Raw genomic sequence first — 27,931 nt, forward strand, 5'->3', positions numbered from 1 at the left:
GAACGTATATTCTTTTGTATGAAAAGAGTGCTATACAAATATGGTATAATAATAATAATAATAATAATAATAAAAGTTAATAGATCTAAGTTCAATATTTTGTGACATCTTTCCTTTTATTTATTCATTAAACCTTGTACAAACTTATGTAAAACTGTTCATTGTAGGGGGTTAAATATTTTAAAATATAAACACGAAAATAGAAACAGATCACTCAAGTGCCCGAGTGGGAATTTCGTTCCTTTTTCAATGAATCTTATGAAACGATATCTTTTCATTTAGAAATAGGTTTTTAAAACGTCTGATTGTTAAGTTTATACTTTACCTTTAGATCGTATTAAAGCAGTTTAGATATTGATTATGTGCCAATCATTGTTGACCCGAAACAGGTTTGAAAAATTTCTTTTTTAACATTTAGGAGGAAGTGATTGCATTTTGATATAATGTAGAAAGACTTACTCTAGTGTATATTGTGTGTTTTTGTCTACCAAAGAAACATGTTTAAATCACTTGCAAACAAGAGTAAAGAAAAAAAGAAAAAATGTGACACAGGAAAAGAAACTGAGAGGAATAAAAACCTATTTTCTGAATCGTGTGCAATACATCCCCAAAGAAAACTAGACTTATTTTGTTCAAAATGTGACAAAGTTTACTGCAGAGATTGTAGAGATACCGGCTCTCGTGAATGTCATAAATACCATAAACTTGCATACATATCTGACGTCGCTTATGTGTTTGAAAATTCGAAGGAATTTAAAGAATATGACACAAATATTTTAGCTCTTAGAAGAAAGTTAGAGAGGTCAATTGAAAAAACTACGGAAAATATGAAATTGTCAACTCAGTTACAAGAGGAAGCAGAAAACACAATCAAACAGCAAAAAGAAACTTTAACTGAGTTAATAGAAACTCATTATCGCAAGATTTCGAAAAGAAATAAGAAAGTGAATGAGGACTGTCTGAATAAACTGACAGAAATTCTTGAACAAAGTAAAGGACTCAAGGCGCAATTTGAAGACATCGAAAACGAAATTAATGAAAAGAGGAATCTTAAAATGACCACACTGTTCATCGCGATAAAAAAATCAAAGGAGGAGATAAAAAGGACCGAAGAAGAAATAAGAAGGCTTAACGAACGTAGTAATGTAACCAGGTACACCATTTTCCTCATTCGTTTAGATCGATGTCGATGTTGATTTTGAGGCATTTCTTAAAAACAATTTACTTATCTTGTGTTTATCTTCCCCCGTCGCCTCTCCGTACAACAAAAGTTGTATTTTATTCCCCGTCATGAAAGCGGGAGTGGGTATTGACGGCAATCTGGACGTACCTCTGTGTCTCCGTCTGACCTGTTCCCTATGCACCACACGTTTTTGTTTTCTTTTTGTTTTACTTTTTTGGTTTGGTCATTAACGTTAAAAGTGCTAAGAAGAAAAAGATGATATTAACATATAGTAGATTTCATTAAAAGGGAGTGCGTAGCATAATAACAATACCTCTGCCTTCTAAATATCTCTGTTTTACTCAATTGTCTGTTGTCAGAAATATACCTTTAAAACCCAAATATGAGAATATCATAAAATACTGTATGTTGGTATATTTCAGTAGTATTGCAGAAAGAATAGAAAGAATGCAAAGATAATAACTACATCTTAATCAATTTTCAATTTATCTTACTTTTTATGCCCCCGAAGTTGGGCATATTAAAATCGCACTGTCCGTACGTCCGTCCATGCGTGCGTGCGTGCGTCCGGTAAATTCTTGCCCAGGCTGTAACTCTTCCATCCATGAAGGGATTTTGAAATAACTTGGCATAAATGTTCACCATAATAAGACAAAGTGGCACGTGTAAAACCCATACCCCTAGCTCCTAGGTCAAGGTCACACTTAGAGGTCAAAGGTTAACATGTTCTGTTTCGTGTCCGGTCCATAACTCTGCCATCCATGAAGGGATTTTGAAAGAACTTGGCATAAATGTTTACCATAATGAGACGACGTGTCATGCGCAAGACTCAGAGCCCTAGCTCCAAGGTCAAGGTCACACTTAGAGATCAAAGGTTAACATGGTCTGTTTCTTGTCCGGTCCATAACTTTGCTATTGATGAAGGGATTTTGAAATTACTTGGCATAAATGTTCCCTAAAATGAAATAAGGTGTCATGTGCAAGACCCAGAGCCCTAGCTCTAAGGTCAAGGTCAAACTGAAAAGTCAAAAAGTGTTTCTTGTCTGGTCCATAACTCTGCCATTTTTCATAGTGACAGTTCTTGTTGTACTTATTTCGTTTTGGTTTTCTTTAGAACAATAGATAACTGCAATAATGTTTTAAAAAGCATCTTGCAATGACAGAAAACGCATATTGGAAAAACAATTTTGTAGTCCTTATTTTGATTTAAATTATTTTCCTTTTATACTTAACTTTCCAATATTTGCCTATTCCATAAGATTGTTTTAAGAAACTTGTCAATATAATAGATGGTTACGAATAAAAGTGTGAATTTTGTTTTACTTTTTGCGCTTAAAATTTCCTTCAACAGAATTTTTGCGATATCTGAGTAGAATAAAGCTGATAGATAAATGGAACGAGAGAAACTTCCCAAATTACTCTCCAGTAAGAAACAAAAAGACGCGGGATATGGCGAACGCAAAGGTCACTCTTAAATAAAATAGAAACTTACAATTATGCTTATCTATGGGTCCCTTGATTGCATGTTTGACCATGAAGTGTTCACCTGACAAAACGTGATCTGAGTGATAAAAAGTTTAAGTCATAAAACAATTTGCCTGGCACTTTTGGCGTAAATAAGTCAATTTCTACCGCAAAGCCTTACCTAGCCTTTTCTATTTGTTTCATAATATATTACTCATAAACGATGGATTTAGATTTAAAAAAGAGTCAAACTAAGTTAACGGTGGTTCGTTATTTTGTAAAGACCCTGAACATATGAAATATTAAAATTCATGCGCCGTTTATAATACAGGAGTGTAAAAATGGGCAAATGCCTTCATAAATTAAAATTGATCAAATGTCGGTTGGGAAAATAAACAGTTTCATGCATAATATATTTTAAATAGGATATAACACTGCAGGAGTTATTCGACTCGTTTTATTATTATTTTCTTATTTTCAGATATCGTAGATAAATGTAATAATTGCACTAAAAGTATAATTTCATAAATTGCATCAATTGTGTAGCAATTAAACTCCAGTGAATGGATGACACTTGAGATCAAATAATAGTACCAAATTAAATCCTACGAGTAATGCACCGGTATGTCAACGGTTAAAGTCATACGATATGCAAGTATTCGACATTCAGTTCACAGTGAGATATTTGCTTCCTTTTTAAGTGGTGGTTACATATTCAATGACCTAATAGGTACTCATATTTCAGAAGACCTTAAACAAAATTTTGAACGTTTTCAAATTAAACTGTCAGTGTTATACCTAGTTTTAAATGTCCTTTATATGAACAATCGCGCTATGTTTTTAAAATTTGTTTTATGATTCGAAATTGTTGGTAGTACACAAAATTTACCCATGCTATTGAAAACTCATTGTATAAAATTTTGAAAATGTTATTGGTGGTTCGCTATAACCTATAATTTGTAATTTATTTGTAAGATTAAACAGGTAAATGTGTTTTTTATCACTGAAAACTCGCCTTAACCATTTTGCGTTTTACCTAGAGGAAACAAGATTTAACTTGGTATTGTTTCGTTCGTTGTTATGTTGGTTCGTTCTAGTGACTTACTATAAATCCTCCTTACTCAAGGGAAAATACCTGTTAGTAGAAAGTAAATTTGTGAATGAACACCGTCTGTCAACCATAATCATATTCAAGGTATTTCATTAAGATGGACAAGTAATGTACCTATATTACATCCACAACACAGTTATGCATGTAACATTTCTCAAATTGTCTTCTTTGATTTTCCCATATTTCTAGACATTTGTCCTATACTTAAACGCAACCGCCTCGGTAGCCTAGTGGTAGAGCGTCCGCTTCGATTGCGGGAGGTCGTGGGTTCGATCCCCGGCTGCGTCATACCAAAGACGTAAAAATGTGGTACTAGCAGCTTCCTCGCTTGGCGCTCAGCATTAACGGGATAGTGTTAGGACTGGTCAGCCCGGTGTCAGTATAATGTGACTGGGTGGGGTATTTTGCCACGTGTCTACGGCTTGATATTCCAGTGAGGCAGCACTATAAAGTTTGGCATTGTGCTTACTGCCACAAGTAGATTCCGTCATTTATATGACTGAAAAGAATGTTGAAAAAGACGTTAAACCCGAACACACACTATACTTAAACGCATACATTTACGCAGCAGAGACTTTGGTTTCCCAATCAATAGTTTTGTCAACATTTTACTTTGTGAAATTCTGTCGGTTTAAATGTTTTTAAACATCGTCTGTTTGTTGACAATTTCCATTAGAGAAAATGTTATAACTTCCCAAAGGCATTTCTTGATGTTTGATCTTTACATTTTTTCGAACCCGTTAATCACTAATCCATTAAAGGTATACCCAAATCTATCTCTTTTAATTATGCATGCTGTTTCCATGCCCTTAGGTAAGAAACTGCATAGTTTAATGGCGACGAAAAGTACATATTTGCCTAAGCCTACTATTAAGTGTTAGTGGAGCTGTGTCCATTTTGCTTAATATTTCACTCAGGATCTTTTTACCCCTTTTCCAAAATATAATCCTTTTATTATGTCTCCGGATTGTCAACTCCTCTTTTTCAAGGAATGGATTCAAAGTTGCTCAGATGCACAATCTTGTCTGAATATAATTTGCTTCAAACTTTTAATCGAACATCCTTCATGTGAAGTTGGCTTGTACTAAAAACTTTGCTATTTAGAGGATGACTCAGTATGTGTGGGCAATGAGGTCCTATAAACACAATGCTTGTTTTTTTCTCTCTTTTTTCTTTTTTTTTAATCTCATATTGTACTGTCAAAGCATCAGTTACGTTATGTAATTTTTTTTATTTCATATTGTACTATCAAAGCATCAGTTACGTTTAGTAATTTATCAAATTTATATTCCGTTAGTCCAATAACTTAGACTTGATATATTTTTAAGGTCTTTCGGTAATTTCAGGTCTTATCAGATTCCCCTTTTTACCTAAAGTAGTCCTATAAAATGACTAAGACGTGACATAATTTTGCACACATTATGACGTCTATTGGTAATACATACAAATTGAAAATTAAATGTAAGATGGCAAAACAATTAATTTTGAATGTGAAATGAGCATACATATAATATTTTCGACCTGAAACTCTGTTTTGACAGCTGTAGGGCACAATTTAGAATGTGAATATGTATTTATTAAAGAAAAAACATTCAAAAGAGTGATATTACTCTGGTTTCTGTCAATGTGTGCTGCAAGCTTACGATGAAATATTCATTTTTATCAAAGTGTATCAAAATACTCCATTTATCTCCATATCTGGAAAAAGCTCAAATTTCGCACACGTTGCTTTTTACATGTAGGATGGTAGTAAATAAATTTGCTTTGTGTTCTACATAAGATAAACGCATTTTTGAACATTCCAACACATAGCCAGTCCCAGGTTGAAAAACAAGATTACTAACCTTATGATTATCAATTATTTCCAAACCTACAAAAAAGACACCAAGAAAAGTAAGGGTAGGGTATCTTTAAAGAGATGTCAACAATAACACTCCTCTCGTTAAGTGAACTTATTTTCTTTCCTATGCACATACTCTCTAAGGACAGAGCCCGGAAAGAAAATTCGTTGTCCCGTCGACTCCCATTTATTCATCTTGAAAACTTAACCTGGAGCAATGTCTTAAACTCAACTATTTGTAGCTAAGGATACGTGCCTACATCATTATGTATCTTAAACAATAAAATCGGTATATACATAAAGGGAAAAGTGATCACGCCCTCTGGCGGCCATGTTTTTTGACGATTCAAATACCACTTACAAATTGTATACTTTTATTTCCAGAGGTTCCATTCTAATGACCTAATCAATGTAAGCAAAATGATACGCAGCACATAGCAAAAAGCTGGATAGAAACATATCATGTCATCTAAGAATTTTGATAACATAAAGGTCCAGAAAATAAATGAGACGTCTTCTTGTATACATTTAATTAAATGTTTAGTTCATGTTTAGTCTCCCCGCCCCCTACCCCTCCCCCCCCCCCTCTCTCTCTCTCTCTCTCTCTCACTTACACATTGTTGATTTATATACAAAATGTTTATTTGAATATCAGTAAGCGCACTATATACATATCATAACTACAGTGGAAATATTCTCATTGTACTGGATTGGTTCTATACAGTAAACTATATCATAGTAATTTTCTTTAAATTCCTGCAAAGTAAGTATCATTTCTGTTTTCTTTTTCTTAATATTATTATTAAAACGTTGATATTTACAACTAAAGACTCGTAACAGAATACTTACTTTTGAATACGATAACATGTCTTTCTCATTTTACGACTTTAAAGGTATGTTTTCGAGGCTGGAGAGCAGGCACTTACTTTCATGAAGAACATGGAAGATTTTGGAGATCTTGTGGGTAAGATTTATGAAATTTTGTCAGCACAAATATTAACTGATATTATTATCAAACAATAACCACAATTCACAAAGTATGCTGAAGCAGTTACTTTTCTTTATATTTTATATGTTATCCTTTGAATGAATTTATCTACATGAAATTAGATTAGAATGTCAAATATAGATTGTGAGCATCTTTTGTTATACTTTCCAGAGGAAAATCTTAATTCCGGAGAAAAGGACAATACATTTACTACTTTTGGCCCATTTGACAGCACATTGGACGATAATCGCAGCAGTAAGTTTTTATTAGTTGTTATTTATTTAAGAAAAGATTAAATAATATTAAAGTCATTGATCAATGTCTGTATGTAACAAGTCAGTACAATTGTGAATTATTTTTGTTTAGCGTTTTAGTTTATTTTATTGCCACAAAAATGTATTTATAATTATCATTTAATTGATGTATTTGCATTTAATTACATGCTTTACCTTTCGTAAATTAAGAGATTAAGTTTCAGGTAAGTTTCAGGTAAATCAAGACAGAAATTAGATCCAGTGTATTCATCTTCACCTATATTTACTGGAACCAGATCAGACGACTCAGAGGCATTTATATGTAAATGCAATTCATGTGAAAGTTGATTGTGCTACTAAAATTATGTTACGCTATTTGTTTCTACTTTAAAAGAAAGCACGTTTGTATTTGCATAAATGAAAGTCACACAGAAATCGACTGGCAACTTTATAGGAAATGACGTAAGAAAAACGCGGTTTTATAAAATGTCTTATGTTACATGATGTTGTTTTCTCTATGGTAAATGTGTTGTTTTTTGTTGTTGTTGTTGTTTTTTTGTGGTTTTTTTTTTTGGATTTTTTTTTGTTTGTTTGTGTTTGTTTTTTTCCAATCTACGCTGATGTATTTGGATACAAAGTTATGACCTTTAAAATAATATTTTATTGCATTTATGAAAACAATCTATAGATATGTTTCCTTAAGAATCCGCACAATATCACATCATAATCAAAATATTTTTAAAAACGAATCGATATCTATTTTTCAAAAATTAACCATAGATTCAAATTTATTTTTTACCAAAATAAACGAAAAATGGCAAGGGATTTAAATCTTCGTTTTCCTTCAAGAACTTAAATTCTTTACCAAACCCTCTGTCTTTAGCAATTTTCTAATGGTCAAAATAATGACACGATCATTTGATTATTCGGTCTCTTTATCATTCATCACCTTTACATAAAATTGTCCATGGACCAGGACACTGCATGCATGTGCTTTTGTATATTGACGAGTCTCATTCTGGTGTATTCTGTAATTCTTATTCATGTTTATTCAGGTACAATACAGACGAATTGTCCGACCATTATCTTATCTATCTACTTTATGGCCATATTTTGTGGAGTAGTGCTATAAAGTAAATACTGTTTCAACAAAACTTAAACAGTTGGTTCAAAGGAGAGCGGATGAAGTGCTACATTGGAAACTCTGTCTGACTTGGGATCAAGAAGTCATTAGTTGGATGTACCGCTCTTCCAATACAAATAACTATGGTGGCTGATTTCTGCCATTTCGTGTTGTCGTGTCGGCTGGGCGAAAACACGACAAATACCTAATTTGTCGAGGTTTCATGTTGTCGTGTCGGCGGGGCGAAAATACGAAAACACGACAAATTTTATGCGAAAACCCGACGTTTAAAGGGCGCCGACACGACAGATTTATCTGTCGAGTTTTCGTGTTGGTGGGTATAAATTTGTCATGTCGGCGCCCTTTATTTGTCGAGTTTTCGTGTTTTCGTGTCGGCGGGGCGAAAACACGACACACGAAAGCTCGACAAATTAGGTATTTGTCGTGTTTTCGTGTTTTTGCCCCGCCGACACGAAAATACGAAAACTCGACAAATAAGGTATTTGTCGAGTTCACGTGTTGTCGTGTTTTCGCCCCGCCGACACGACAGCACGAAAACACGACAAATTCTTTTAAGGCATCTCTTTTAAAATGTTGAGTTATTCTGAAGCCAGTGGTAAATGATTTTAGAAGCATTTCTCTTTCTATTCGAACGAACCGCCAGTTCGAAATTTATTTATAATATATTCCTTAAAGCTGCATTAGAAGATTTGATATTATAAAACGGTACAATAATATGTCAGATGTCAGTTATCGTTTTAAGCATACGAAGTGTATGTATTACTGAACCGGTTCAAGAAATATTTTATTGAGATGCGGGGAGCGGCAACAGTTAAAGAATGAAGGCGGCATCGGCGAGCCGAGTTGTGTAGGTTGGTCAGGGCGTGTCTACCTTTAAATGTTTGAAATACATATATAAAATGTTGGCTTCTGTTGCAAATTTTGAGGAACGGTTAACCCCCCCCCCCCCCACCTCCCTTGACAGTGGAGTCACAGGGTATTTCCGTTGTCATTTTTTAAATATAGGTATAAAATGATGGTCACTGCTGCATATTTTTCCAAATTTTGAGATACGTTAGGGGGTCATGTCCTCAAATTTAGGGGGTCAGAGGGTATCCTCATGGACATTTTTTGAAATATAGGAATAAAATGATGGCCTCTGTTGCATTTTTGGGTCTAAATTGTGAAAACAATATTCCTTTGCCAAAATATTTGGGTTGGGTGCAACTACGACGAGAACAGGTCACTTTGGGAGTTGAGGTTTCAGTTTGGGTTGGGGGATGGCACGGCCATCGGCCCCCTGCCCAGGACCCGAGCCTGTACAAACAGAAAAATAATTACGTATATGCGTGAGCCTCAATGAAGATTAACTTATTCACACGAAATACCCAACCCCGGTACCTCAAAATTTGGACTTAAAAATGCAGCAGAGGCCACCATTTTATAACTATATTTCAAACATTTAAAGGCAGATACGCCCTGACCCACCTAACATGAGGGTTTAACCCTTTCCGTACCTAACTCCACTCGGCTCGGAGATGCCGCCTTCATTCTTTAACTGTTGCCGTTCCCCGCACCCAGTGAAATATTTCTGGAACAAGGTCTATTATACATATACTTCATACTACTCTACATTTTATAAGAGATGTCTGAAAAGAATTTGTCGTGTTTTCGTGTCGGTGGGGCGGAAGCACGACAACACGAAAACTCGACAAATACCTAATTTGTCGAGTTTTCGTGTTTACGTGTCGGCGGGGCGAAAATACGACAACACGTGAACTCGACAAATAATGTATTTGTCGTGTTTTTGTGTCTTCGTGTCGGCGGGGCGAAAACACACACACGACAAATACCTAATTTGTCGAGTTTTCGTGTTGTCGTGTTTTCGCCTCGCCGACACGAAAACACGAAAACTCGACAAATAAAGGGCGCCGACACGACAAATTTATACCCGCAATACGAAAACTCGACAGATAAATCTGTCGTGTCGGCGCCCTTTAAACGTCGAGTTTTCGCGTAAAATTTGTCGTGTTTTCGTGTTTTCGCCCCGCCGATACGACAACACGAAATGGCAGAAATCAATCACCATAAATAGCTGACATTTTAATAAGAGCCATGAATGTTCTACACATGACACACTAAAGATCCATGCATTTTTATTAAAAAAAACCACATATATTTCACTTCTGCACCATATTCAAACATTTGTTTCTAAATTCGTATCTCTTTCGCACTGGAAGTAATCACATCTGGATGATATTAGCTATACAGTTTATCAAATACATCACATATATACCTCATAGTGTCCGATGTTTCAAGTAAAATCAGGCACTCGTAATAAGATTCATCTTGGTAAGAATAACCACTGCTTCCAGCTGATCATCTCAGTAGATAGAGTAAAATGTTTGGTTTATGAGATCTCGAATTCAAGTTCGATATAATGGCGAAGCTATTGTTTTCCATTAAGATTGGCAGATGTCATTGCGTCTCCCGATGCTGACTTACTGCACCCCGCACATTGCTGATTTCTTCTTATATTGTTATGAACGAGACTTCATGCTCAGTTTGTCCACTGAGACACAATTTTACATTTCTGGAGCTTTTAATGGTACTTCGAGGTACCTTGATGATATTTTGAATATGGACAACCTATTTTGTTTTCAGAAATGCTGAAACACATTTATCCAAGAGTTACTGCTTTACAATGCTAATACCTCAAATATGGAAGCATCATTTTTGAACTTAAATTAAACAATTCTGAATAATAATCTAGTAACAAAAAAATATGAAAAAAGAGAAGATTTCAATTTCCCACACCATAACGATGTCCCTCGAGTGACATCATACGGTGCCTATATTTCGCAACTTGCTCAAAGTTACAGGATTTTAATGATAGATAGATCTCACCGAGAAATCGTTACAACAGGGTTACAGATATCATAAAGTACGGAAAGTTTCACTATATCTTATTACAGATCGTCCGAACATTTAAAGAAATATAACACAAAAGAGGATCAAACGCGCGAAAATCGTTAAGTACAGTGCATGTTTGGTGATTGACCCCTCTACCGTGTGTCGCTACGCTTTCCTAATTGATGTTGCGATGGCTCATAAAGTATTTTGTCCTAAATCTTCAAAAAAAGAAACGAACAGAATTTTGTCTTGCAGCTTGCTTAGTCGTGCCCTTAAAAGTTAAGATCTTGGTGCTTTGACTTTAGATAAGTTGTTGAGTACATTGATGTAATAATACCTAAGATTGTATATGTTTTACTTTTTATGTTCTGGTATTTTGTCACTAATGATATGTTACTGACCGTTCCAAGGCGGTGCCGTTATTTTAACTTGTTTTCTGAAGTTTCTACTAAATACATTTAGGGAAAAGTGACCACGCCCTCTGGCGGCCATGTGTTTTGACCATATGGGAAAATTAGACCCATCGTGAAAATCACCGCAAAAACCGATAATACGTTTGGCCAGGTAAATCAGCTGTCGAGACTGTTCGCTAGTTTTCGGCCTACTCCGTATTTCAGGCCGATGTCTAACCCTTCTTCGCCAATGTACCGTTACATTAATGCTTTTGATCATATTGATTTAGGGATATTGTTAAGTCTAATTTACAGTGATTGCAAAGATAGATTAGAAAATAGAAACCTAAATGGCTGTTGGTGGTTTAATCAGAATACCATTTATAACGGTATTCTCAACAAACACATTATTATAAAACCAAACAATGACTTTCCAAAAGTAATTTCTACTTTCTTACAATCAGATGGAAACTCGCTTTTATAATACTTTCTTTGATGTTCATGAAATAAAGATTTTAAGTAGTTTTTTATGTAATCAAATAACTGCACATTTATTATTATGTCGTGAGCGGTGTCCAACTAGCTTAGAATTTTATGCCAGCTCGAAGATCGAAATTCAAAATCATAACTTATCGAATTTTGATCCTAAGCTACACCTGAAGATTGAAAAACGTCAAATTGTAAAATAGCTTTTAAAATCGGGCCAGCTCAATGATCGAAATTTATAATATTCCAAAAGCCAAATTTCGATCTCGTATTGAATGAACAGCCTGTTCCAAGATTGATATTGAAATGAAAAAATCAAATATCGAGCAAGCAATTAGTGTCGAGTCATCTCGAAAATCGTACTTCAAATTTTGAAAAGCTGAATTTCAGTATAATACTGAAACTGCGATCTGCTCAAGATTCAAAGATTAAAAATCGTGCAAGATCGGATATATCGAAATTCAAGTTTTTATGCCCCCGGCATCTACTGAAGCGAGAGGCATATAGTGATTGTCCTGTCAGTCCGTTCGTTCGTCCGTCCGTCCGTCCGTCCATCCGTACGAGGTTAACCAAATTGGACCGTTTCGTCTAGCATCAATACCCCTTACTAGAATGACTTGATACTAATGCAGATGTAACCTGTGACCATTCCTCATCTTCAGACATCACCTGACCTCAGTTTGACCTTGACCTTGAACTTGACCTCGTTTTGGACTTAGGTTGCTTTGTATCGACAAGGATGCCACCGGGGTATCAAGCGTTTATTGAACACAACTCCTTGTTAAAGATCTAAATAGATTATTCTCGGTATTATATTTCAAGCATGGTCGAATTTTCAAAGCAATCGAATTTAAAACTGGTATTGAATGTGAAACTATCTTTTAAACAGCCAGCTTCTGGAAAAACCCAGTACTGGTGTCATATAAGAAGTCATGGTCGTGACCCCTTTCACGGATGCTCGAACCCACGACCCCTGGGTTGAGCGGCCGACACATTATTCACTGGACGACCGCTCCCCTCAAAATATTTGAATTTTGGTCATCCTGCTGGATCTAATTTCAATTCTGCATCGAAATTCGACGAATTCTTTTTATTTTAATTTCGATTTCCTAGTCTGTGCGAAATTCAATGTAAGCGAAATTTAACATCATCCTTTCAAAATTTGAATTTTGATTTTCTACTTCTAACTTGCCCAAAATATGCCGCCTAAAATTTCAACGTTTCTTTTATAAATTTTGAACTTCGATCCTCAAGCTGCTTAAAATTGACTATTGGCTGTAAACAAATCATATTATGGAGCGTCCATTAATTTATAAATCCGTACATGTGTGTTGTTTAGCGGGTGAGAAGATATCAGTCTTTACCGTTACGGAGCTTAAATTCCGTAAGAATTGACGGAAACGTACGAGAATGTTTGAGTCTTTCCGATAAGGAAAAAAAAACCTATACTCATCTGCAAAATGCTTAAAAAAGACCATTTTCTTCTTCACCTAGAAAACTGAAATTAGTATGAAACAATAGCTAAATGAATATAGATTACTAAGTCGTTTGCAAAGGTCTTTAAGGATACATAAGAATCTATTTATTCTTTGTTAAACAGAAGAAATTTCAGCAAATTATCCATATTTTACTATATTTCTAATTGTAGATAGACAGACATAAAGTATACGCAAAATAGACCATTTTCTTTTAAATTCATTTTTAAAATAAAATATTCATAAGAAAGACAATGCATTGAATATTATCACATCGTTTGCAAAGCTAAAATACCTATAATACATTTTCCATGAATTTAAATAATGTAAAGGGCTCCTTCTTTGCGCTATATAAAATATTTTCACTCGTGTGAAAAATCGATGGGTCTTATTTTCCCATATGGAATCAAATTAATTTGAACAATCTTAGTAGAGGGTCACAGAAGGATCATTCGTGTAAAATTATTCTAAAATCGGGCTAGCGGTTTCATACAAGAAGATTTTTAAAGTTTCCACTATATACATATAGGGAAAAGTAACCACGCCCTCTAGCGGCCATATTTTTTGACGAAACGGTATAATTTGACATAAGAATCATTTGTGTGAAATTATTGCAAAATCAGGCCATCGGTTTTGGAGGAGATGTCGTTTGAAGTGTTTTCTATTTTTAGCTCTGGCAACCAAGCGGAAGCGTTTGAACAACTTTGGTAGAGGACCACCCAAGGAACATTATGGCCAAGTTTCAACAAAATCCATTCATTGGTTTTGGAGGAGATGCCGTTTAAAGCAAAATGTTGACGACGGATGGACGACTTGACGGGCGCACGCACGCACGCACGACGAACAACGGACACATCGTGATCACAATAGCTCACCATGAGCACTTTGAGCTCAGGTGAACTAAAAAATGAATATCCATGCCTAAAAATGACAATAAACAAAGACGGCTTTAAGTAAAGATGTATATCACTTTATTTTTATTTCTTCCGTTCATCTTTCTCTTACTTAATAAAGAAGTTTTTTTATTATATTTCTTATAATTCCTGGTTTCATACGCTGAAAAATATAAACGTGATAGTGAAAACTTACTTCATTTTAACACGGAAAATTTATTCCGTTCAACAAAAATTTGAGGATTCGAGACAGTCTATATTAATTCATTATTAATATGAATACATTTACTATATATCTGTCATAGATGGATGGATGGATGGAAAATGGTAGATAGAGATGCAGACAGACAGACATATAGATAGACAGGGAGAGAGATAGAGAGGCAGGAAGGCAGGCAGACAGACAAATAGATAGACAGGGAGAGAGAGAGGCAGGAAGGCAGGCAGACAGACAGACAAAGAGATAGACAGAGAGAGGGACGGATGAACGGACGGACGGACGGACAGAAAGATAAAGAGGTAGGAAGGCAGGCAGACAGACAAATAGATAGACAGAGAGAGACAGACATACAGACAGGCAGACATAAAAATAGCCTGTACGATATTCAGGAATAGTGTATGCTCAGTACACATTCGTTCTAACATAAGGCATCTTAAAAACGTCTATATATAGAAAAGTTAGTACAATGTATAAGAGGGCATACACATTGTATCATTATTTACACTGGTCTTGTTGGACCTTGTAGAATAATAATGTTTTAATTTCTTTGATTATGAAACATTGTTTATTGATGAAAAAAGGAGTGTAATTTATAAGTTCATTTTCCTAATTTAATAATGCCCGCTAAGATGAACATAAAGTGCAACATTTCATTAAGTCTAATACTTTAGATAAAGAAGACAGATAGGTAGAGAGAAATTATATGAATAAACCATCATTACAAAATACCAGGCCAATTACGGCAAAGCGCCCAGCAGTACAAACGAGCGTGCAAATATCACAACAAGTCCACTAAACCAGTACGTTTAGCTTCGATGCTGCATGATATGAATACACTGACGAGATATGAAAACGCAACAAACATATGCCTGAATATATTTTTACTACACAAAGCATCACCTTGAAATGTTCAGCTCATACACATCTCGATACTCTATACCCATTGTGTTCAAATTTAATCAGCACAACAGACCGTAAAATTAACACAATGGGTATAGAGTATCGAGATGTGTATGTCTTGAACATTTCAAGGTGATGCTTTTTATAATAAAAAATATATTCAAGCATACGTTTGTTGCGTTTTCATATCTCGTCAGTGTACATACCCGAGTTGTACGACAATTACTGGTTCAACATTTGCATTTATTCTAAAATCTCAGCTACCGTATTTGGTATTTTTATCTTTTTAACTGACTGGGACCAGAGAAATTATTTGATCTCTCTGAAAAGTGACTGGATCTCGAGGATATATTGAATTGTTAATAAATATTTTGCATATAAGGATGTAACTAATAAATATAATGTAGTACAATTAGGCTTGTGGCATTAGCATTATATATAAATATACAACATACAACACTAAAACATTAATTCATATGTGCACTAACTTTTGAAATTTATATTAGGAGAAACTACAACACCACAGTTAAGAATGCCGTTGTTGAAGCCGATATCAAGACACCAGTCTTTACTAGTGCTATCCAGTCAACTCAAATCAGCAAAGCTACACGTGGAAAGAGGTATGTTAAGGTGGTTACTTTTGTGATTCTTGAAATATCAACCCCTATAAACGACAGTACTCCCCCTCTTCCTGTTGCAACCGATTAAACAACAAACTGACCGCTAAAAGTTGGGAAAAACTATTTTCAGGTGATTAGTATTTTTTGTTGGTTTGTACAAATTAATATTTCATTGGAAGCTGAACATAATTTGTTTCGTTATATAATGTGGTAGTCTGTCTACATGTAGAATTATTGCAAAATAATCGATAGATCACTGATTTTGTACAGACTTTGCATCTTGTCGGCGTCAAAAGCACATATTTCTTACTTGAAGAATTATCAACGTATAAATTCCAATGTTTCGTGGATAAAGAAACCATATTAATTTTGTAAAACTAAATAAAATAAAACTGTCAATGAAAGAGGGTGTTCGCTTGCAGTACTGTACAAATGTTCGCGACTTTCGTGAAAAAGACTAATGCCTGTTAGCAAGACTTATTCATTAGATATCGGCTCTTCCCTTGCTCCGGTAGTATTTCTGCATAATTATACGACTATACCCCCAGCAGAGCTATTGTAAATGTGTCCTCTTACGGTTGTAAGCAGACACTTTATAAATAGAACTGTCTTGTATGAACGCACTCTATCAGTAACCTACCTGCACGTGAAGTTCGCGAACGAAGTAATAAATTGTGCGGTAAAGAATTTCTCATTTCAAGATGATTACTTTTTTGCTATCTTCGGTAAAGTGTGTCAATGTTTTAGACAATACAAGAAAAACTTATAAACAAAACGGCAATGATGGTTTTTAACCGCAGTCAGCATAGAACATCTGCAACACCTGAGGCAATTCACAATCAAATTAAAAGTTCAGTGGGTCACGCAATGTGAAAACCAAGGCGTTCCGTCAGGGCCAGCGCTGATTCCATATGGACGCGAAAATACGATTGTACGATGACGAAGCGCGACAGTACAATGGCGATAAATCAAATGTACGATAGCGAAGCCTGACAGTATAATGGGGACAGTGCATCGTACTGCCGCGCTTCGCCATCACATCTTCGTTCTTTACCATCGTACTGTTGCCTTCCTGTCAATCATACGCAGAACAATTCTCTTAGTGGCATGACGTTAGACGGAGGTACGTGCTTGACTTAATAATTTATACCAAGAGTGATTTAACACTATTTATGCACGGTGGGCGGTTATACGTCGGGCGTAATAATTTCAAGAGGGCGCAGCCCGAATGAAATTATTTGTACGACGTATTACCGCCCGAGTAAAATCAAGGTTTTTCGAACAGAATAGAACAGAACTGACCAAAACTTTATTCAAGGAACACAGATTACATAAAAAAAGAAAAATCAGTAAAACGTTTGGATCGGTGGTTAAAAATAGGGTCGTACAGATTAGCAAAAACAACTGTCTTCTAGGCCTATAGTCCATTTAAGTCGACCTGGCGGGGAGGGGTTTCGCGACGGTGCACTGAAATATTGTGCAGGATATGTAGTTTAATTACAATAACTGATATAAAAATATACAGGTAGCAAAGGAAGTGTGCATTGGACTCGGATTCAAATTTGACGTTGAGTTCTTAATAAAAAGTTTGCTTTAATCTTGTCTCATGTAAAACCCAAACGATAGAATTTGACAAAAAAATTATTTTATTTTCTGTCGATTGAAGGAATAACATTTGGACAGTGTAAGGTTTCACCTTATTATAATAAGCGTCTGAGGTGTCAAAATTCAGAATGTAATTGACCTCATATTGACCGATATTGCAGAAAATCGATATTAGGGAAGACAACAGCTATATGGTATTGGTTATAGGTGACCGCTATTGCGATGTCGATATGTATTGCCTCCAGGTATTGTCACCTGGATGTTTACACTTGAATTGTAGGAAATCTAAAATAGGGCTTGGCTCTATTGCTCATTTTAACATAAAAAGCTGCATACTTATTAGTAAAGTTACTGCATGTCTGCAACTGATCATATATCTTACATATTTACATTGTGTAAATTTTGACAAATATCATTGTTAAAAATTGACATTTTCTACTTATGAAACCTCAATTTTATATCAGTGCATACACATTTTGTTTATGTCTTGACATTTACTGTTTTGACATGGAGTGTTTCAGTAATTCTTACAGTTTTTCTTTTTTTCTATGAGAAGTATGGGCCCCAGTTTTTATAACGTCATCATGTTTATCATTAGCATAATTATAAGGACCTTAAGGCGTATTACTCATACACGTATTTATAGCGTAATGGTTTAAAGATTTCATTAGCATATAAGGACTAAATGGCTTTCCGTCAACAAACGATGAAAACAACGTTCAGCGTTTCTTATCACGCGATAGCAAAACATTCGAATATGTACCGTACCAACGGGTCCATATTTTTCAATATAGACGTAATGTTTCACACCATTACAACATGTTTGAATAATATTTAGATGATATGGTTCCCTCTGTTCTTTACTTCATAAGCTATATTTAGATAAAAGAGACAATAAAGTAGCAATAATACGTAATTATTGTCAATAAAACTGGAAGCATTATTTGTCTTTGGACACAAATTTCCCGCGCAGTTCCTTACACTTTGATGTCCAAAATGACAATGAATAAATTTCGACGATATTAAATAAAGTCAAGGCGACGGTCTGATCAATATAATAAACAACAGTGTTCTGATTGGATACGATTCATTCTGATTATTCATTACAAATCACACGAGTGTAACTCAAAAGGCAACTTAACTAAGACAAGAGTTGTTACAAAATACTGCAAACACTTACAACTCCTCCACCTCCCTCCTCCTCCACCTCCTCCCTCTATTTCCACCTCTATCTCCTCCTCCCTCTACCTCCTCCTCATCCTCCCTCCACCTCATCCTCTCTTCTCCTCCTCCTCTTTCGTCCACCTCCACCTCTTCCCTCCACCTCTTTCTTCCTCCTCTTCCTCCCTCCACCTCCCTCCTCCGTCCACCACCTCCTCCCTCCACCTCCTCTTCCACCTTCTCCCTCCACCTCCTCCAACACCTCCTCCTCCCTCCAACTCCACCTCCTCCACCACCTCATATTACCTCCATCTCCTTTTCCTCCCTCCATCTCCTCCTTCTTTCTCCCTCTTCCTCCTCCTCCTCTCTCCCTCCTCCTCCGCCCTTCGCTCTCCCTCCTTCTCATCCACCTCCTCCTCCCTCACTATTGACCTCGAAATGTTCCGTGTTGATGGCTAAAATCCTGAAGTCAGAATGATATTTTGTACGATGAAAGCGCTGTTATATACTTTTCATCGGTAATATTTTAAGTAACGCCAGTCATTCTTATTGCCTTTGATTCGGTTCTAAATATAGAAATAATAGTTTATTCCAGTCAAAACCTGTATGCCTAATTATCAGAATAAGATCGGATAATCAATGAAACCCTACTCACTATATACTCTTAATTCCTTTACAGACTTTCGGCGGTTTGATACAACCCATTTAGACTTTCAGTAATTTGATACTGCGCATATAGTCTTTTCTGAGCTTTAATACAACCCATACAGACTTTCAGCGCTGTGATAAAACCCGTACAGAGTTTCAGCGCTTTGATTATCGATTGCTGCTTATGTCATTTTGCCTCAGATATATGACTCATATACGTATTTATAGTATCACGCACGACCTTCAACAGAACTTCGTTGTGAACACTCGTGTGATTTGTAATGAATAATCAGAATGCATCGTATCCAGTCAGAACACTGTTGTTTATTATATTGATCAGACCGTCGCCTTGTTTTTATTTAATATCGTCGAAATTTATTCATTGTCATTTTGGACATCAAAGTGTAAGGAACTGCGCGGGAAATTTGTGTCCAAAGACAAATAATGCTTCCAGTTTTATTGACAATAGTTACGTATTATTGCAACTTTATTGTCTCATTTATCTAAATATAGCTTATGAAGTAAACAATAGCGGGAACCATATCATCTAAATATTATTCAAACATGTTGTAATGGTGTGAAATATTACGTCACTATTGAAACATTTGGACCCGTTGGTACGGTTCATATTCGAATGTTTTTATATCGCGTGATAAGAAACGCTGAACGTTGTTTTCATCGTTTGTTGACGGAAAGCCATAAGGTCCTTATATGCTAATGAAATTTTTAAGCCATTACGCTATAAATACGTGTATGAGTAAGACGCCTTAAGGTCCTTATATGCTAATGATAAACATGATGCCGTTATAAAAACTGGCGTCAAAGTGGGGCCCATACTACTTCTATGTTTTGTTTTAATACCTAATTCATCCAATTTCTGTTTGATATCATTTACTGACAATTATTTAGCATCACACATAGAAATGACCGTTTTCTAGTACGAACAGTTTGCTTCTTTAATGTAACATCCTTTTTTAAGTCACAATGTACATATATAAGTTTGTTTAAAAACAAACAAACAAACAAACAAACAAACAAAAAACAGTTGATCACAATTTATAATAACACAGGTGTAGGTTTTGAAATTTTTTACTCTGAAATGTTTGAATAACAAAAGTATATCAATTCAGTAATACTTAACATATTGGAAAAATAGGATATTTAATGAATCGAAAGTTATGGTATGTCTGTAAAATTAAAAACAAAAACAAAAAAAAAATAGATAGTGGCAATCAGCGTGGTACAGGTATGTTGCCGTATTCATGCAGACATTACCCATTTTAATATAACTACACATTTCACCAATATATGAAAACTGTTTGCAAAATAAAAAATATGCAAAAGATTAAAATGGCATGATGATTATATCTTGCAATTACAAAAGAAAAGAGAATATCCGTAATTCATAACGTAGTAATAGCCTTATCAGTGTTGTTAAACGTATGTGTTGTTTTAACGCTCCTTATTTAGAGGTAATTGGCAAGTTTTATTACAGGTCCAATAAAAAATGATTTACGCGTGATGCATACAACATTTTATTACTTCTATAAACTATTATTCAATAAAATGTAAAATTATCTTGAGTGGAACATGTACAATAAATTATGAAAGTAAGTTAATCACGAGGACTTTTATGATAACTGAAAAGATCATGAAACCAGGTAAAATTTTTACGAAAACAAAAATAATTATTAAGTTTAATACTAAAGTAAATATCAATTTTGTTTTATATGCAGATACTTTATTTACATTGCAAAAACATTTTTGTACACAAAAATACTCCGGACATATTTTCCACCTTTAATTTGATCAAGGCGGACCTTGAATTTATTTACTTAAATGTATACATAATGTATGTGCTATTTGATGACGCAAGTGAAAGACTTCTGTCTGTTTTACCTTTTTGTACCGTAACTGAGACCGACAGTTGGCATTTGTGATCCAATGGCCGATAGAAAAACTTTCTCTTTTAATGTTTAATTGACATAACTGGCATAACTGAAACTAATACTTAAATGTATATGAAATACAGTGAAAACAACAACGTAAGAAGAAATGGGCATCTCTTTCTTTTTAGAATCGAAATATTCATTGTAATATTTAATTGAATTTCATATGTTGTTAATTTGTAATATGAACACAAAATGAATTACTCGCGAGGTAAAATTACATTAAATAAAACTTACACGAATAAAACAATAAAACACAAATTCACTAAACTGATTAAATCATTTACTTTAACCATTTTGATCACAACACCGCATGTTCACGCGGCATAATAATATCGTCTGCATATGACACTACAACAACAACTTCGCGCTGAAGTTAATTTTTCTTCCAAATTAGTTGAAAAAAACCGTCTGAGAACATAAATGAAATAATATCATTTAAAAGATAATTTCAATGAGAGTAGGAAATTACTTGCACCTTAGCAATGGTTTTATACAAAAAAAAATGATTTTAAGTAATGCATATATGAGATTTTTACACATTTTATATGGAAAGTAGAAAGGAAAAAATGACGAAATGATGGCATTAAATATTATGTTAGGAACGAATCGAAAATAAAGATAAAATTTTATTTAAAAATACCGCGTGATGAATCAAATGTTGAACATTGGTAATCTTTTTGCACCTAAGGTTTCTTATTTTTAGTAATTTTGTTATTAAGTAAAATGTGTACATGCCCTTCTTATTTCTATATAGAAAATTTGACCGCTATCGATTATTTGCCAGAGGAATATTCTTCGGTATGATTAAAAAAAATAGCTGTACATTATCGGAAGTGTATAAGGATAGGCCATCGCGTATAAGTATCTCTTTTATATCATGACTACTGAAATATAGAAGTTACGACTTATTTCAAATAGCACCTGTGGTATAAAATTTAAAAGAATGAACAATTAATTCTGACCTTTAAAACCAAATCCCGCCGTCAATATATGTAAGCATTTGCGTGAAGCAGGTAATAAACCGGGCAAGCCCAAGACAACTCGTCTTGTGGTCAGATGTTACTAGTCTGGAGAAGTAAGAAACGAAATAGTAAAAATGATGTTTCAAGCTTGAAAACTATGAACTATATATGAGCCGCACCATGAGAAAACCAACATAGTACGTTTGAGACCAGCATGGATCCAGACCAGCCTGCGTGTCCGCGCAGTCTGATCAGCATCCATGCTGTTTACTAACGGTTTCTGTAATTGCAATAGGCTTTGAAAGCGAACAGCATGGATCCTGACTAGACTGTGCGCATGCGTAAATTCTTCATTTTAGCAGAGTAGGCCTAACTATACTAAAGGAACCAGCGTGGGAGCCATCTGGTCTAGTCGCGTAATGGATGCCAGGTATTTGAACACTAATTTTTCACTTAGCATGGCAACAGAGGTCTAAATGGAGGCTAGTTTCTGTTTAAATTTCATTGTGGAGGTATTTTTGACATTTTGATAGGAAAAATGGGAGAGCAGGTTGTATTTGGTGAGGTCAAGCTCAATTTTAGTATGAATAGTACTTCCAGGTCACAGCAGTGTGATTTTGATGTCAGTTTACAGTAAGCAAATGCGACCAGAGAAATCTCTCTTAGCAGATATCTGACCCCTACCTATCTCTTCGTTTTATATCAGTTTTATCATAACTCTTTAAAATGAGGTAAGAATTTGTTCTCTGAAATGGGTCTAGCTATGTTTGGTAGCTCTTTGAAAAAGGTCAGTTTTATATAGAATATATAGGGAAAACTATTTAGGCTATTGTGACCTGTATTACAACGGAAAACTTGTTTATTGGTATTTTGAAAAAGATGAAAAAGAATCTTTATTTTATAAAAAATTATAATATTTAAAACGATTTTCAAAAATAACATGACCAGTACTTTACGCAAAGTCGTCGCATTGACGTATGTAAAACATTCTGCATTGAAATCATTTCGCACCTAAGTCACCAATTTTACCGTTATAAAGGCATTTTTTGAAAAGGAAACCCTCTTACTCAAATACCAAGATTCGTTTCACGTCTGTAGTGAGTCTCTGACGATTGAGGATGGAAAATACTAAGATTTGAAAAGAGATATATCAGAAAAACATGTAAACTAAGCTATGTTGTGATTTGGGGGTAGGGGTAGCGTAATGTAATATTACGCGAAAATGAATTCGGTGGCCCCTTACTTTTATTCCTTTAATCGACAGAATATAAAGTTTTCATCATTATGTTAGTTTTTTTTGTCAAATTCTATCGTTTGGGTTTTACATGAGACAAAATTAAAGCACTTTTTATTAAAAAGTCAAGGTCATATTTGTCGCTCTGGCGTCACTTAACGTAAATATCGACTTGTACGTTGAAATAATCTCCACAAATTATACACCAGTTTAAAGACATTTTTAAATGAAAATATGATTAGTAACAAGCAAATCGATATTTGTTGAATGAATAGAACGATATACGACAACAGCTTGACGGACATGAAATCATGATTCATAAAGAGTGGACGTCCATGATCGTGTTTAAGGTTGGCAGATAAAAAAGTTACAGAAATAACCAAAAAAAAAAAAAAAATAATAAGCATTCTATGAGAAATATGCTGAATTTTATATTTAACATAATGTCGATACGGAACCAAATAACTTCAAATTAGGCGCATTCCACCTTAATCGACAATATAATGCACTTGAGCGTCCCTTTAAGCCAGCTGCTTAATTCTTTTTTTTAGTTTATTCGCAACCAGAATTCGCTGACTCAACAGATAGTATGTCGAGTCTACATCAGTTGTCAAAAGACAGTAAAGAATCTTTAAACTCTTCTAATGGTTCCAGCGAAGCAGTGCCAAAAGACAAACCAGGTAATAATGTTGTCAGAATAATTTGTAAGTTTGATGTATTGATAAAGTTACACATAAGCATAGATAAGGATTGACTTCCTTTTCATTGTATCATTGCTATAATTATAGTTGAATTGCTGTAAATAATAGGATTTTGGTCATTTATAGACGATTTAGGTTAATAACAGTGTTTGCTGAATCCCAGCATCACGCATTATATCATATACAATAGTTATTAATAAAGGGAACTAAATACTAAATATTTGTTAAAGCATGTAACTGTTATACAAGAGCCGTCCGCAAGACAGGAAATGCTCGACTATTCGAATTATTGTCCCAGAAGCAGCATCATATTGCACTAAATGTTAACATATCTAAAGAGCGTTAATTCAGTATCTTCATTTGTTCGAGATATTAACTTGCATGCAAATCTTTAGTCAGAATAAATGTTTAACTTCAAAAGGGGACATTATTTGACCAAAAAGCATGTCACAGTTACAGGACTTGATGCAATCAACTAATATATAACACCAAAGGCACATGTAAATTTCAGTTTCATATTTGCATTTGTTATGCAGATAGTAACTTGCATGCAAAACTTTAACCTGAATTTTCTAAGTAAAAAAGTGGGCATAATTTGCCAACAACACATATCAGAGTTATGGGACCCAGTCAGGTTGGTAATTCATACAGGAAAGCAAAACGTAAGTTTCAAATCTATCTGCCTTTCAGTAGAAGCTGTATATACTTTAAGCAAAACTACAACCAGGATTTTCTGAGTCCAAACGGGAGCTTAATTGGCAAAAATGCATATCAGAGTAATTGCACTTGATGCTATGAACTAGTTTAATAATCCCTCGAAGACACATATGAAATCTGAATTATGGGTCTTGATGCTATCAACTAGTTTAATAATCCCTCGAAGACACATATGAAATCTGAATTATGGGTCTTGATGCTATCAACTAGTTTAATAATCCCTCGAAGACACATGTGAAATTTAAATGCAAAATCTGCATTAGTTTTGTAGATAGTAACTTGCATGTAAAACTTTTAACAGGTTTCATAAAAGTGGCATAATACATGTTAGAGTTATGAGACTTGACCCAGTGAGGTTAGTAATCGATCTAGAAAACAAAACATAAATCTATAGGTCCTTTAGCAATAGCTGTATGTACTTGCACGCAAAACTTTTACAAGGATTTTCCTAGTCCAAAGGGGGACTATAATTTGACCAAAATGCAGGTCTGAGTTATGGGTCTTGATGATATCGACTAGTTTTATAAACCCGAATTCACAGGTGAGATTTAAATTCAATATCTGCATTAATTTTGGAGATAATAACTTGCATGTAAATATAACCTGTAAAAAGATCTTTTGGAATCAAAGAATGCAACCAAGAAGTATAATAACAGACTCGGTTTGATTTAGTCTGTTCATGAGAGGAAATGAAATGTGCAACACCTATCACGCTCCCTAGCACCGGCTTAAACGGAGCATGCGCAACTCTATTACACATGTGTTGAATGGACTCCATCATCCCAAAGGACCAGAAAATATAACAACACTGAATCCAAGTAAGAGAAAAACTTTAGCCAAGACTTTCTAAGTCCTAAAAGGGGCATAATTTGCTTAAAATACATGTAAGAATTTTGAGACTTGAACCAGTGAGGTTGGTAATTGACCTAGGAAAAGAAAAAAAGTTTTAAAGCTATTTGCCTTTAAACGATAGTCATATGTACTTGCATATAAACGTTAACGAAGATGCGACGCAGACGCCGACGCCAGAGTGAGTATAATAGCTAGACTATTCGAAGTTGAGTTAACAGTACTAAGTACTAATTTGGACCAATCCGAAAGAAGTTCTATAAATAGCACTACTCAAAGCTTACTTCTGCTGAGGTATAAATAGGTAGATGGAAGCCGGGTTGATCATTCTGTATCCAGCGATAGAAAAAGACACATCGAGGATTCAACTAATAATTTATTCCTTTACCTTGAGAAGGAAGTTATTGCAAGTACCTTGTCAGGGCGGATAAATTATTAAAAAGAAGGCGTTTGAAGTTCAAAGACTATAGAAGAATTTTAGAATTTCAAGAAGGTTTCGAGCTATAGGACCAGCGCATAAAAGTTTAACCTTAACGGTAGCTGAATGCTATAGACGATAGAAAATACAGGCTGAGCATCGAAAAGCTGAGACAGAGACCCAGAGTTTGGTTATCTATTGAGATAGTATGAGAGTTCCAGCTTATAGACGGTTAAGTGTTATTGGCGAAGTACAGCCAATGCATCTGGGGCATACCTATTTGCCAATAGAACGCTATATATGATAGCATATAGGTGCTGAGCATTAAGGAGTCAAGAAAAAAACAAATATATTGTGATGAAAACGCCGGTCTGCACGTGCAGTATAAATAAGGGCCAACCTAATCCTGTGGGTGGATGACTAAAACCAAACTAAGTTTCAACTTTAAGATAGAGAATTTATCTTATTTAGTATAAAGATTCACAAACGATATGATTACTTTAGAAACGTTTTATTACTTATTAAACAAAGCTTCAAAATGTTAATCCGAGTTCCAATAACAAGCTTTGGAAAAGTTTAAGGAAAGATCCTTCCAATGTTGAAAGCAAACAATAAAGTTAATATTTACATCTCCTGACCCATCGCAAATCCAGTGAATTTTCAGTAAAAACTAGGGTTAATAAAAGTATTTAATACTATTAAATACTTTGCTAGTACTGTATTTGTAAATAAATAAAAGTTTAAATAAAAGTTTGAAATAATTTAGTTTAATGATGTTTGTCCAAAGTCCGAATGAGAAAAGCTCCTGATTGCCCTGTGCGGCTGACTATATTCAAATTTCCCCGCTCCCAAACTCGTATCTAAGGAGACTCGCGCATCACGGTGGTACCCCCATCCAATCAGCTTGCAGAGATGGAAAACCGCGGGAGATCAGTTCCAGTCATCCAATGAGAAGCCGTTCAGCCCGCTTTACCTCTTCATCCCACCGCGTCGCACAAACCTAGTGCGCTTAACTGGATACTGAAAAGAACAGCCTAACAGACGAAATTAGGGGTCTAAGGAGGTCCCTAAGTATTTAGTACTGCCTAACCTAAAGATTTAGTGGTGTGACATCAGTCATTAATAGTGTTTTTCGCGATGTGATAAAAATATCCATGCGCCAACTAAAATGGAAACCTTACAAGTCAACAATGAATGAAAATAAGGAAATATTTGCTTATAATTGAAAATATGGATGATACAACATCGATGAGGATCTTCTTCTATAAGTAGGTGTATGTTTCCTGGGCCCGTATTCATAAAGAATCTTAGATAGAAATATATCTTAGAAGTCAACATTTTCTAAGTTTTTCTCATTTTTGGCTTAAAATGTGTCTTAGAAACACTTCTGCCTAAGAATTGTACTAAGAACAAAATTTGGCTTAGAAATTATCTTAAGTAGGTGATTTTTCTCTTAAAATTTAAAACAGGTGGCCATTTATCTTAACTTTTAAGAATTATCTTAGAAAGGTAAAAATAGAATGGACGCCAATGACCGCAATTAACAGTTTTTCATGAATTGCATATTTACTGTATAGACTTATTAGAATATTAAGCTTGATTTAACTTGTGACAGGCTTTCCTAATTTCTTATTAAATATAGACATAGAAATGAAACTAAGAAAAAATTATTTTTATACTTTTTTCGCTAAGATTTTCTAATCGTTTTATGAACAAGAACTTAAGAATATCTCTTAACTAAGTCTAAAAAATTAAGAAAAAGAAATATCTTAGTGGGGAATTCTAAGATTCTTTATGAATACGGGCCCCGTCCATAACGGTG

At 34.8% G+C, this 27,931-nt stretch overlaps 2 protein-coding genes across 2 annotated transcripts; one reads left to right on the plus strand and one right to left on the minus strand.

The window, feature by feature from the left end:
- The first annotated feature begins 417 nt into the window (after positions 1 to 417).
- Positions 418 to 6,889, plus strand: LOC128554700 (tripartite motif-containing protein 66-like). The gene is made up of 3 exons (XM_053536009.1): positions 418 to 1,153; positions 6,492 to 6,562; positions 6,758 to 6,889. Exons 1-3 carry the CDS (start codon positions 498 to 500, stop codon positions 6,880 to 6,882), a joined length of 852 nt encoding a protein of 283 aa, XP_053391984.1. The 5' UTR covers positions 418 to 497; the 3' UTR covers positions 6,883 to 6,889.
- Positions 6,890 to 18,722: 11,833 nt separating this feature from the next.
- Positions 18,723 to 19,034, minus strand: LOC128554699 (RNA-binding protein cabeza-like). Its single transcript, XM_053536008.1, has one exon. The coding sequence runs from the start codon at positions 19,032 to 19,034 to the stop codon at positions 18,723 to 18,725; it is 312 nt and encodes a 103-aa protein (XP_053391983.1).
- Positions 19,035 to 27,931: the final 8,897 nt, after the last annotated feature.

The sequence above is a fragment of the Mercenaria mercenaria genome, unplaced genomic scaffold (genome assembly GCF_021730395.1).
Source record: "Mercenaria mercenaria strain notata unplaced genomic scaffold, MADL_Memer_1 contig_659, whole genome shotgun sequence".
In the NCBI taxonomy this organism is placed as follows: domain Eukaryota; kingdom Metazoa; phylum Mollusca; class Bivalvia; order Venerida; family Veneridae; genus Mercenaria; species Mercenaria mercenaria.